Source organism: Crocodylus porosus, unplaced genomic scaffold, assembly GCF_001723895.1.
Source record: "Crocodylus porosus isolate Cpor-Errol unplaced genomic scaffold, CroPor_comp1, whole genome shotgun sequence".
NCBI lineage: Eukaryota > Metazoa > Chordata > Crocodylia > Crocodylidae > Crocodylus > Crocodylus porosus.
In genome coordinates, this window is record NW_017728886.1 from 60,224,792 (window position 1) to 60,238,689 (window position 13,898).

The window sequence follows — 13,898 nt, forward strand, 5'->3', positions numbered from 1 at the left end:
CACACACACGCACACACACGTGCGCCCCCGCGCCCGCCACCACCTGACCGGCCGGGCCAATGGCTGCGCCGCCCGCGGACCCCGGATCAGGAAATGCAACGCGGAGCAGCGCTGGGGAGGAGGGGGGGCTGCACCTCCCCCCCCAGCTGTGTGTGCGGGCTGGGGGGGACTCACGCGCAAGGAGCCCCAGACACCGCCCAGAGACCCTCCACCACCCCCCCAGCAACAACCCCGCCTGCAAGGGGTGCCCTGTGCCTCTTGGGGGGCCCCCAGATTCCGAGGAGTGCCACTGACTGCCCTTCATTTGCTCATTAGTCCCCCCTCCTTCCACCCCGGAGAGCCCAACTCCAGGATCAGCTGGAGGGGCACCCCAGATTTGACCCCTGCAGCATGTTAGGGTTGGAAGGCAGGAGACATACCCGAGAGCCCCCAGTGCTCTCCGCAGGAGGAGAGACCCCTGGCACTGCCCAGGAGGTTTTAAAGCCTCCCCTTTCCAAACCACCCGGTGGGCAGTGGGGCAGCCCTTCCCTCCAGGTGGAAGTGAAAGCGATGAGGCTGCAAGAACCTCCGCCTTGTGCAGGCCAGGTCGCCTTGGTTTCTTCCCCGATCTGTCCCTAGAGCTTGCCAACGTTGCTATTTTATGGTAATTTAATTACTTAAAAATCTTGCGTCCCTTTGCACATTTGGAGCTGTGATAAGGTATAATTAGATTCAAATGTTAGTATAAAACGGAGGGAAGAGAGTCAAAGGGAGTCTTTAGTGGTGTTGTGTATTAATAGAAATATTCTTGGGGGGGGAGGGACCAAACATGCTGAAATAAAATACTTCGTATAAAGGAAAAGACCATCTAGGAATATTTAAGTCCGAGGAAGAGCCTTTCCCCACCTACGAATTTCCCCGTTGTTTGTTTGCTGTTTTTATTTTTTACCATAAGAGAAATCCCTGACAGCTCTCGAGAAGTAGCTCGCAATATCGAAGCTAGATGTGGAGACTACTCTCTGACTGGTAAATTGCTAAAATAAGTCTGTTAACAATATTTGCAGCTCAGGAAGGAAAAGAGGCAACCGCTTGACCTTAGATAATTGAAATTTGATAGTTAAACTAATTGCGCCATTATTTTAAAATAATAAATTACTTATTAATCCCATCTCCAGTTGTACGCTGGCGGTTAGGACTGAACTTTTCCGATTTTATTCCGCGCTGCTTCTCTTCTTCTCTTTTGCAGACAAGCACGCATACAAATATTTACAGACCTCTTCGGGCGCGGAGCTGCTGATTAGCTAGCCTCACCTTCTAACACAGCAACATGCACCTCACGCATCAAGGAAGAATTATGGTCCTTTTTAGATTGTTTCTAAAGATAGTTCTCATATCCTGCTTTATGTGCAGACTGTTGTTTCGCAGCCTCATAGATCATATATCATACGTAATAATGAAAGTATATTTAAATGAGTGTTATATCTAACCGGTAATACAGACAGTGTATCGATTTCTATTATGTATGTACATATTCAGATTGCAAACAATTTGTAAGATGGTCGAACATTTCCAACGCTTGGTACTACTGGGATACCTATCTAAACAAGCACTCATTTGCTGGTCGTAGCAAATGTCTAAGGCATAAACAAAAAGTTAAAGCACAGTGCCTGACTGATTTCCCACAAAATACCTAGGCAACCCGGAGTGGTGCAGTAGGTAAGTTACCCTGTTTGCAGAAGAAAGCAGGGTCACACACAATCACCCCTCGCGGGCACCACAACTACTCAACAAAACCAATTCTGACAGAGGAAGGACAAGGTTGTTTGCCTGTAGGGTGTGTATGTGTCCAGCACCTCAAGTCTATTTAAAGAGACCAACGCTAGGGACTTACACTGCAATGAGAAGAAAAGCTTGTCAGAGACCAACAGCAGAGAGGTTTTCGGCGCGCAGATAGGCATGCACACACAGCTACGTACGTCCAAACACAGGCTGGCGAGCGCGACCCCAATCTACTATGTTACCATAACTATTATCCTCCTCCTAAGGCAGCTCCTGGTATATTCTGGTTACAATACTACCGGAAACTGTCGTGCTTGCAACCCTCAGTACAATCCAACGAAAGCAGGTTTCCTTATTTTGTTTGCAAGACTAGTTATATTCGGAGATCTGGCCAGGTTTTGTGTTATTTACCAGGGTGAGATCTCCAAGTATACTTGTTTAACTGGGCTTCTTTCTTTTATCATGTATTTATGGTGCTCAGTTACACGAGAAGGCTACAATTGGGATCCGACTGTAAATCTACAAGGTGACCCGAGCTGCTCAGCTGAAGTCTGTTTTTCATGTGGTTCTAGCAGGCTGTGAAGACGTGCTTATGCAGGATCTCCAAAGGCCTGTTCCTTGTCTTTGTGGTTTTGTTATCATAAACAAGAACCCAGCCAAGACCACCAAGTGTTATCTCGCACACGGCCATTTCGACATTTTACTGCAAGATTTATGGCTGCAATAAACAATCTCCGAACCTTTCCCCGATACTTCCTTTTAAGCAAGCTCGTAGCATCATCCCACGTACACATAATAATAAAGGAAGAACTTTATTTTTATAAGAAATAAGGTACCCTATTTCCCTGGTGAAGAACAATTATTCAATTAATAAATTACTGAAAGTTTACCAGCTGGATCTTGCCATGGAAGAGTTTGAGCATTCACTGAAATGAAGTTGATAGGGAGATAGCTAATCTTCATGCACCAAGAGGATCCAATCTCATGCATACCCAAACAGTTTTTGGGTGTGTGTGGTTTTTGGTTTTTTGTTTTTTAAATAAAGATTATCCCCGTTTCTTGTGAAATATGCAAGTCCCACGTGCGCGGCTAAAATATATTTACAGCAGCAAACGATTAAAAAGAAAAGAGGGAGGGGGGAAAAATCAATTCAGCCTTTCAGCTCGCCCAGTGCACCACGGAGGGTGGACGAGGAGAAAGAAACGCGCTCCAGCAGCCTGGTTTGAATCTGATTTGAACCATTTTGAATATATTTAGCCCCAGCTTTCCCTCTTGAATGCAAGCCTGTCCCAAGTTTCAAAGTGACCGAAAAGTGACACCGTGTGCATTTTGTTTCTTATTAATCTTACACATTGACAGTCTTTGTTAAATAACAAGGCGTGCCCTTCACCAGGCGACATTTTCATATTTGTTAGACGCGGTGACCTGAAGTTCACCTCGGCCTTGGACTTAGTTTTTCTAAAAGGTCTATAACAGTGTCTTTTAGATAGCAGGGTGCTTCGCTCAGGTCACTACTTCTAAGGGAAAATTAAGAAAAAAATCGCGGGAAAATGTAAACGTTATGGAATGTATCAACTGTATCTGTCCTTTGTTCTTTGGCAATCATAAAGCCCGCAAGACAGCTCCTCAGCTTAACGTTTGTTAGCTCTCGGGCGAACAGGCTAAAAGATTTGCTTTCAGTGGTCGAGATTGGGGCGAGGGCTGATTTTTTTTCTCTCCCCCCCTTCCATTTTTTCATAAAGCGATGACTTCACCGGCACTGTATATGTTCTAACAACTGCATGTTTGGCGTGATTTGCTTGTTCTATGTTGGCATGGTTAAATAAGCACACATAAAATGTGATTTGTGGTAGAATTGTAAATGAATGGTCTTTTGAGCAGTCCTTCTCCAGCAGAGACCAGTGGGCGCTGCAGTCAGGGAATGAAAGGGGAGAAGGAGTTGGTCTCAAATTCATAACTGTTCTGTTTTCTTTCTTTTTTTTCAGTCAAAAAGGGGAATCATTTAAACAACAATTGAGAAAAGTCAATATTTATTGAAGCTGGCACTTAAACCACTTCGGAAATATTCTTCTTGGTATTTTTATTCTGCACTGGACTGAAAATAGAGGATTTCAATAAATAATTGTTTTGGTAAGAAAGCCAACAGATTTCAGTACTTCACTTGAGGAACCTGATTGTAAAAACAGCTTTTCGGCCGGGGAGTGTCAGTGATGCAGCATGAATCTTGCAGTGTCCTTTCACAAACCAGATATTGGCTACAGATTTTAGGCTGCTGCCAGATTTTGTGCTTTACCAAACATGCAAGTTATCAGAACAAACGTCTATAATCTCTCACTTGAGGAAAACCTTCTATTTAACCCCTTAAAAACGCATCATGGATCGCTTGCAGTATCATTCTTTTTGTGAACGAGTAATAAACGCATTTGCAAATACATTTATAACATTTCACCACTGTAGTCACATAGGAGGATTTGGGCATAATCGCCAACAGTTCCCCGCGTTGATTACAGGCTAAACAGGTCGTCTATGTATTTTCAAGAATTCCTGTTTTCCACAATGATCCACCAGTTCCACTGTCCACCAATTCAGCTGTATCTAAATCCCGTATGGCTTCTTGTCTTTTCGGTTCTAAAGGTGACTAACAGATAATGATGAAGTACATTTTTCCATCTGACTTCCTGTCCCCTCCTCCACACCTTTCACATCTGTCCATGAGTATTTTGGACTAAACTTTCCCTCCATACCGCAGCATTGTTCCAATATCATTTCAACGGGCGTTCGTGCATTACACAGTGGGTTTGGTGTATAATGACCACTCCAACGGGAATTCTCTGTGTAACACTTTGCGTGGCTTTGTTATTGCCCTACGTAACCTAAGAGCCAAATTCCTCACCGCTGCTCCAGTACTGGAAACAAGAAAAATTCTCAGCCACAGAGCCTAATTCTCAGGGAATTAGGCTCTAAACAAATAAAGTCCGCTATAAAAATGGTCTGAGACGCGGTTAGCTATGAATTGCTATCTCAGAGCAATTCCAGCAAGCTTTACCACCCCTCCAAAGGATGGGACGCTGCAATCCGGTCAGTTTTTCAGCTGGAATCTCCATTGGTAATACAAGATGGCCCCATCGCTTTGAATAGGAAACGAGCCCTCTCGGACTAAACATATAACTTGAAAGCATGATCTCCAATATGTCCTGTTTAAGCACAGTTTAGTGGTCACTGTAGAAATTAGAGTGAAAACAAAGACGCTACGAGGATCAATACCCATGTTAATAGGTTGGCTGCTATCTTATCTCCCTGCCATTTTGCACAGCGAGAAGACTTAACGTTAAAACTCGTGAGCAGGCACTTATAATAATAAACGAGCAGGAAAGCTTTTGTTACCTGCTTGCGGTATATAAGAGCATAGCTATCAACAGAAGCTGGGGGGGGGGGAGGCATGCATGTTTACCTGGTGCAGCTGAGGCAGAGATCCTCAGACACAAAAGTGGCCGATAATTCAAGATGAAATACAACGTGTATTAGTCTTGAAAAGAGGAATTTTCTATCCTTTCCTCGGTAATTGAGGTCATTCAACCACTAGAGTTCACCTGGAGTCCATACTGTGATACACACGTAACTCAAAGCTATTTTATCTTTTGTGCTGATAGTCAAGATCTCGGCTATAACATTGACATCAAACTCTGTCTGGGCGGATGACTAAGAGCGGTGCAAAACGTAAACTTTTGACCCTCAACTTTTTGACCTGCAGTTGTAACGCCCTTAACCACAAAGATATACAAAAGCTATGCAGCTTCTTTTAGGAGTAAGAGGTTGCACAGTTTGTTCCAATGCTTCTGCCGGTTTCCCTAGCTTTCTAAGGGTCTTTTTATTTTAAGAAATCGGGATTTTTTTTTTCTTTTTACTCTCTCATCTTTGTAAAGTGGTTTTAAATCAGTTTGCAAACTCCTTCGCCAGCGTTGGAGGGACTAGATTAACTCCAGGGCGCTATATGGTTACAATTGCAGGTGAAAAGCTGGTAAGTTGTGGACGTGAAGGTGGAAAAAATGTAATGTAGAGCGTCGGGGCGAAGGAAATATAGCTGTCTACTGCTCAGGACTTAGTCATTTCTCCTTTATTTAAAAATAAAGAATCAACTCTAATTGTTTGTGAAGCCTTGTCTAGGCAAACGAGTTGACTGTGAACTTGGTCTAAAGCGAGCTCTGCTGGTGATTCCTAGGGTGTGCAGATTTATCTTTTCTGCATTTACTTAACCTGGCAGTGAACTGCAAGGGCTGCCATTTGTTATCCAGAGACAGACTTCACCTCAAGCAAGGACTGTTTCACAAAATTGCAATAATTACCCAATAACCTTCATAACAAATATTATTATTGAAAAGTCATTTTTTTGGATATGGGACAGATTCCTTATGCGCACTATAAAGCGAAAGCCTTGCAAATCTTACCCGTGCTCTGTGGCAGATGGTATGGCTTGTATATGTGGCTACGTGTACATCTGAGTAAGACGGTCCAGGAGATTTTTGCCTTCCTCAGAGGCATTAGTGAGGGGGCTTTAGTTGATAAGGAAGAATATTTTCAAATATAAACTACCTGCTGGCGGAGTTACAGCTTTGTCCTATGAATAGTAACTCGAACAATGAAAGAGTAGCTAAAGCCTAGGAGTGAGAGGGACAAGGGGGGGAAGGGGATTCTTCACTTGCTCAGGAGGTTTATTAATGAACTATTTCATGTATGTAAACGGTATGCTCTGGGTGGGGGAAATACTTTGCTCCAATGCATATGGCTCCAGATCGAAACCTCATGATCTGCCCATATGAATCTACTCCCTTCAATTTCCCATGGAGCAAAGAGCAAACACTTGCCTTGTCACCCCTCTCCAGACACACACATTTGCTAAATGGAAGGAATTGGGAGAATAATACTCCCACCCCCACCCCCACCCCCGATTTGGCAATGAATATGTTTGCAGGGCACCCGACTTCCAGTTACGGGTAAAGCTCCATCGAATTGTTGTATATCTAGTTCAGGGAAAGGTCTGACTGGTAGAAGTCGCTGGTTATATACACAAAAGGGAGAGCTAACCTTTAATCGCCATTACGTTTAGCCATGCCACGCTACACTAAAGTATGTCTTTCAGAGGATTAAGCAAACTGCATTTGAGTGCGGAGAATGCCACTTGCGAGGGTTTGAGTAAAATAAACTCACGTGCACCAATTCGCAAAACACTGAACAAAATTAATGGGCACAGATAAACTAAGTTTGGCTTTCAAGCGATCCCTCTGTCTGACCGACACTTACTCATTTTTAATCAGGACACAACTAAGGCGTATGTAAGGGTGGCGAGTTTGGGAGTTGGACCTGTTCTAATTCAGCAGGAATTATAGCATCTGAATGTACTTTTGGTCTTAAAGGATTCGAGCTGCCTGGACTTTGACAGGGGGAGGCAAGCCTAGAAATGCTTAAAAAGTTGTAGTAATTTCCAGTCGAGACGACCGTGTCTTGTGGTTGCGTGCAATATGTGCGTGTTTCTCTCCCTGTGGATTTTGTGCAACTTGCTCTTGTTCACAAGTCTCAAACGTTTGCATACTCTGTGTACAGTATGTTTGAGAAACTAAAATCCAAATATCTTAGGTCAGTTGCAAATTATTTTACAGCTGGCTCTGAAAATTCACAATCTCAGCTGACAGAAAGGTCACTTAAAATACAGGGCGAGTTCATGTTTTTTTTTCCTGACAATGGAATATCCTCTTATACAATGGGACTAGAAATTAAGATAATGTAAACTATTTTGCTTCAGGTTTACTCTGTGCAATAGGCGAGATAGGTGATTTACCTTCAGAAAACAACCGGTCTGTTAGACACCAAAACTTTTTTTTAAGGGTGTGTACAGTTTTTTTTTGCCACACATACTACCTTAGTTTATGATACATAATTTAACGTACTACTATTAAATATACATTTCCTGCTTTCCTGTTATTGAAGCGATGATACTATGTGTACCATGTACCAGCCAGCTGTTCCTAAGCTAATTGTATCGTGTACTTCTGGAGATCAAGTGCAATAAAAATGCACCTTTCAAATCTACTTCTTAACCCTGTTATCAAAGAAGTACATGCGATTTTTTTCCTTAATGCAGTGTTCACAGAAAGGCATGAAAAGACAGCATTTTCTAAAACGCTTAAACTTCTGCTGTGAATTAACTCAAAATATCAGAAGTTTGTAAAGCAAATACGTCCTCTAAATAAGCTAACAGTTTAAATATAAAATCGTGTTTTATCAATGCATACCCTCCATTAGCTGGAAAAAAAAAATAAAACAAAGACACAATGAGTGTGCCATACCATTCTTGGACATTGAACAGGTACCACCTTTATAAAGTGGTAAACTATCCAGTTATTGTCCTTGAATTCTAACGCCTTTCCACCATACTGACATTTGCTTGAGCTGCCACTTCTAAGGCAAATTGCAATGCTGAAAGGAATCTAGAAAAATTAAGCCAAAAGCCTAACGATCAACATATCAGGAAAACATAATTGCACAGCACCATTTGAAAAACCGTGCCATACCCCAAACTGTCCAAACCTTAGTTCCGAAGCAGATAGATAGATAGATAGATAGATAGATAGATAGATAGATAGATAGATAGATAGATAATCAATGTCTGCCTGTATTTCAGGGCTGCAGGCCTAATCCAGAAAACCCATCCTCATCACCCGCATAGTCCTACAATGCTCAGTGTGTCTATTGTCCTGAGCCAGGAGTAAGGGTCTGCAGGATCAGGCCCAGATTCTACAGAGAAAAAAGACAAGAGTCCCTTTCACCTTTTTACTCAGCCCTAGAAATTCAAAGACTGAAGTTAAATCCGGCCATAAAGTTTATTGCTGAGTAATCACACTCTCGTGAGAACAGTCTACTTAAATAAAAAGAATGTTGAAGCAAACCTGCAGCTGGGCCTACCCGCAATCGCCAGCCAGCGAGAGAAAGAGAGAGAGAGAAAGGGAGAGAGAAATAGCCATGGGGCTATTTACAACCTTCGGGAAACTGAGTCTGTATTTCATAATTTGCAGCACTCTGATGACCTGGAATAGCTCGTAGGAGCATCATAAGTTACAATCAATTTTGTTCTCTTAGAAAAACAGTGAAAATAAAAACAAACAAACAAAAACCCTGGAAAAAGGTACCACCACGAAACTGCTACTAAGCCTATCTGCTGGCCACACCACACTACACATATGGCTATATCCAGAGAAATGAAGCTTCTTAGAGAACCTAGAACAGTAAAGAAGACTCCGAGCCAGTAAAATACAGTCTATGCCATTTTTATGCCAGCTGTGGCATGCAAAATATTTTTCTAATCCAAAAATGCACCAGCCCTCTTCCAACACTAGCATGTCTCCAGAAGACACTGCTCAGATAACATCAAGCCATATATATATGTTTCCTTTTTAAAAAATCGCCTGCAGTAGCTACTCCTTGCTAAACAAAACCTTTCCAAACTGGAAAGTCTATGGAGCAAAGGAAGTAATTATCTTCTGCGGTAGTCAGAGTAATTAAAGTTAGGCCTCAGAATCCATCTCTGCCAAAGACTTATTGTGGTTTTCTTGGATTTGATTGTTAAAATATAGAACTAGGGTTAGAATTAGAGAGGGGAAAGTTTTCAATGAAACCTGTAACATTAGTAGATTTTTCTACCCTTTCCAATTCAGGGTGACAGTCCTGAAAGGATGGAGCCGGAGAGAGAGTCGAGTTTCCAACTGTACAAATAAACTTTAAGGAACTTGTGCACAAACTTACCTTGCCTTGTAAGGAGCCATTTTTCATAGAGTACTGAGAACTTGTGGTTTGGATACTTCTGTATCTAAACCTGACAATTTGAATGACCAGGAGGCACACGTAGCCTGCAAAAGAGTCAAATGAAGTCCAGCGTCAGTGAGATTATATGTTATGTGGTATATAATGTTGGATGTCAACTCCCCAAAACCATAAAACTTACTTTAATGGCACCACGTGACTTTTTATAGCCAGTGAGCCTATCTGTCTGTGCTATGGATGATTTTACGATCTAATTCATACACAAAACCCTATTCATTTGGCACCCAAATGTCATATAGCCGGAACTGGGGCTTATAAAGTTTACTGTTTTATAACTTTTAAGGGAAGGCATCAATGTAACCAGTCAGTAAATGTGCAAATCTTTAGTTGCTCTTAGAAGCTCAGAAGAGTTAACCTTTCAAGCTGTGATGGGGTAAGTAACATTGCATTTCTAGAAAACTAATTGTAGCGAAAAAGCCAAAAATCTGGAAAGGGTGAAAAGTGGGAAGGTGGCTCTAGGATGTTGCTTATAGACGTCTCTGATATGGCTGTCCTGCAAATATACTTAATTAAACCACGGGAGTAATTCTATATGGCGAGGCAAACACGCCTTGGAGCTGGGAGTGGATTTTAACAAAGCACATGTTTTTCAACAATCAGCAAACAGATAACAGTTGATTCACCCACCAAGGGTGTTGGTTGTGGGTCTGCAATGCAGCTTTCCACCTAACGAGAAACCACTGAGGAGGAACTTATGTTCAAAGTTGCAATTTAAAAGCTTGGTATCGGACAATTGCACTTGTATCAGATGCAACGTGTAGCATTAGGTCTTAGCCAGGTAAAATATTGCAAACTCTGCACTGATATGTTTCTTTCAGAAGCGAATTAGGAAGTACAACTCCTTGTTTTGCACAAATTAAATCACGAAAGCTTACAATAGAAAGTTTATTTTTTGTTGTTGTTTCCAGTCAGGGTATTTTTTTTGTAAAAACAAATACAAAAAAATTGGGGGGGAAAAAAAAAGAAAAAAAGCTGATCACAGTTTGCTCAAACAGCCAGACTTTGACTATATTTGTAACTTTGTTCACAAAAAACATACATCACTGAAGCTGCGCTTAGTAAGAGCCACTTCTAGGAGGTCGTGCAAAAAGTCATACAAAGGCACAGCAAGGACATACTGTTTGGAATCACAGTTTTCGTCACAGATTCACTATTCACTACACGTAGGACAAGTTCAGTTGTATTTCATCATTTCACCTCTACAACAGCATTAATTACACAGGAATTATATAGGTAGTTTGAATAAAAATATTTTTAACAGCTTGGAGCTATACAGACATTAACACTTGAACACACATGCACAGTTAAGCAAATTGAGTGCAACACATAACATTGGTACTAAACGAGGGGGTTTCTTTCTCTCGTGTTTGTTTTTTTACAGTTACTTCAAGTAACACAGCTCGCTTCATATAAATAAGTTAAAACATCTATATTTCCAAGACAAAGCCATTCAAGACAAAGAAATGTACGGAAAGCAGATCTACTTATACACGCGATATCATGGGAATGAACAGGCTCATGATTAAAAGATGACTTAGGACGACAAGAACAGGGTTTCTTCACAGAAGTAACACAAGGAAGTTTTAGAAAGTCAACTTAGTACTGACATTCTACGCAGGGTCAGCTAATACTGCTCAGTACTTTTAATGGATCAAATTCTTAAGGGCGGAATGCCCCTCCTGCAGCTGCCATGCTCATGCTTTTCAGCTTATTATCCTTTTTCCATTTCATTCTCCTGTTTTGGAACCAGATCTTTATTTGTCTCTCTGAGAGGCAAAGAGCATGTGCTATTTCAATCCTTCTTCTGCGGGTCAGGTATCTATTGAAGTGAAATTCTTTTTCCAGCTCCAGGGTCTGATACCGGGTGTAAGCAGTCCGAGCCCTTTTTCCTTCGGGTCCCCCTATATTGTCTGCAACAGAAAAGTGAATGATTTAGCCTCTCAGCAGCGACCAGCTCCTTTATTTCTAAAGCAGCCACGAGCATCCAAGGACCGTTATTCTCGGTCCTGGCTTTCTTTCGGGGAAATGCTCAACAAGTTCTTCCCCCCACCCCCCTCGTCCCCTTTTTTGTGTGTGTCTGTGGAGGGTTTTAGAGGAGCCAAGCGCCCGTCCCCCCACAGCTGAGCTGCTGGATGGGCTTACTGAGGCAGGCAGGCAAGCCGGGGCACTGGGTTCTTTCCCACGACTTCGCGGTGGAGGTTAGCTTTGTAACTCCCCAAACCAGCCCTGGCTCCGAAGGAGACCGCCAGGTAATCATTCCTCCAAGTTACAGGGCAGAGACACCCCGAGCCTTCCCATGCCCCCAGCCCTCGCCCTCCGCTCCTTTTTTTTTTTTTTTTTAATCCTCCCTGACTTCCTCCCAGGGAAAACTCCCATCCTCACGATTTGCTAAACTCTCGCTTGTCCTTGCCCAGAATTAGTAACGCTGGTTTCACGGGGTACTTCTCCCCATAAATTACTGCACGGTGACAACCCCTATTCACAATTCCCCCCATTTAAAATGCACCCCTGCCCCTCCAGTTGGGGAGACTTGGTGGAGTTGGAGCGGGCTGGCGAACGTGCCCGATTGCTCCCTGCCTGGGAAAGGACATTTTCTCAGTGCAATCCCAGGGATTGGGGTCGTTTTTCGTCCCCTTTCCCCCACCCCCCAGCTCCAGCTCCACGCACCCCCACCGCCCAGCCGCCCCCCACGCTCCCGCCGGCTCAAGCAAATCCTCCTTTAAAAAAGAAAACAGGGTAGCGCTTTACCATGACTTATGTGCAGTTTTCGCATCCAGGGGTAGATCTGGGGCTGGGAAGGCTGAGCTGTGCTTTGGTCGGTCTGGGCACTTGCCTGCTCGCTGCTTGCTGGGGTGTCGTCCTCAGTCCCAGACGACGTGCCAACCCCCTCTCTGCTTATGTGAGTGCTGCTGCTGGAAGTGGACGAAGTGCTGCTAGAGTTAGCTATGGAGTTTTTCACCCCGTGATGACTCTCGCTGACAGGCGAAGTAGCCACGGCGGTGCAGGGCAGAGGGTCAGGTGGAGGCGAATGAGAAGACGTTGCAGGTTGGTTATACCTGGGCTCTGTCGAGGCAGAGGTGGAATTGGACGGGTAATTGCGAGATCTCTCATTGGCACCAAAGTGGCTGGAAGCTGAGCGCCCAACGCTGAGATCCATGCCATTGTAGCCGTACCCGTACCTGCTGGAATGCATGCTGGCGGAATCCCGGTATTGCTCACTCACGGCACTATGATCTCCATAATTATGTAACTGGTAGTCCGGGCCATTTGGATAGCGACCGCAAAATGAGTTTACAAAATAAGAGCTCATTTGTTTTTTGATATGTGTGCTTGATTTGTGGCTCTTGGTCGTTTTGTGCGTCTATAGCACCCTTGCACAATTTATGATGAATTATGGAAATGACTGGGACATGTACTTGGTTCCCTCCTACGTAGGCACCCAAATATGGGGTACGGCTTCAAATCACGTGCTTTTGTTGTCCAGTCGTAAATCCTGCCTGATGACCTCTAGAGGTAAACTCGTGCACTAATGGGGGAGCTGGGTGGATGCTGGAGGCTTGGCGGGCTCTCGCCGCCAGCGCCTGGCTGTCAGTCGGACTCGTGCGCCACCCTCTGGAGACAAGTCAGATCTTCCCGCTTCCAGCCAGGGGCCGCGGGGCTGGGGTCGACTCGAGGTTACAGCCCATTACGGCAAAATGATGGCATTTCTCGCACACTTCCATTAGTACGTCCCAATTGCACGGGGCTCTCGCAAGCCCGGCGGTCGTGCAGCAGGTCGGGGACAAGCTTGCTCTGCATGTGCAGTGGCTCCCTTTCATTCCCTGCCCGCCTTCCCTCGCTCTTATTCCTCTCCTTATTATTCTCCCTGTTCTGCTATAGCTCTCTCTCGCTCTCTCTTTCTTTTTTCTGCTTTTTTTTTTTTTACCTGCAAAAAGAACCTGGCTTTTCTGTAGGGTGACTGATTTAAACCAAGTGCAAAACAAGCAGACCGAAATAAAATAAAATTAAATCAGCTAGAATAAAATCAACCCCTAGGATAAATCCTTGCATGCAAACAGCAATTACAACCCTGGGTGTCTGACTTTATTGTATGGATGTCTGTATGGATGTATGTAGGTAGTTATTTAGTTTTGCAAGCGCTTCACAAAATAACAACATTAAAAGCTGTCGCGCCGATCTGAAATGGCAGGTACTTAATAAGGATAAATAGTGTGTGAGGTTTAAGTGTGTGTGTATACATACATATATATGTGTATATATATATACAC

General features: G+C 43.5%; 2 protein-coding genes and 1 long non-coding RNA gene across 3 annotated transcripts in view; 1 reads left to right on the forward strand and 2 right to left on the reverse strand.

The window, feature by feature from the left end:
• Window positions 1–13,898, reverse strand: part of HOXA7 (homeobox A7) — a 29,791-nt gene that overhangs the window by 3,757 nt on the left and 12,136 nt on the right. Inside the window, exon 3 of the mRNA XM_019535239.1 lies at window positions 9,553–9,656. The gene's annotated coding sequence lies outside the window, so the exon portion shown is untranslated. The remainder of the gene's footprint in view (window positions 1–9,552; window positions 9,657–13,898) is intronic.
• Window positions 7–1,622, forward strand: LOC109310191. Its single transcript, XR_002101153.1, has 2 exons — window positions 7–643; window positions 1,226–1,622. It is a non-coding gene; the product is annotated as an uncharacterized LOC109310191 (long non-coding RNA).
• Window positions 11,001–13,215, reverse strand: HOXA5 (homeobox A5). Its single transcript, XM_019535185.1, has 2 exons — window positions 12,379–13,215; window positions 11,001–11,540 (listed from the first exon to the last, which is right to left on the reverse strand). The coding sequence occupies exons 1-2, from the start codon at window positions 12,938–12,940 to the stop codon at window positions 11,290–11,292; spliced, it is 813 nt and encodes a 270-aa protein (XP_019390730.1). The 5' UTR covers window positions 12,941–13,215; the 3' UTR covers window positions 11,001–11,289.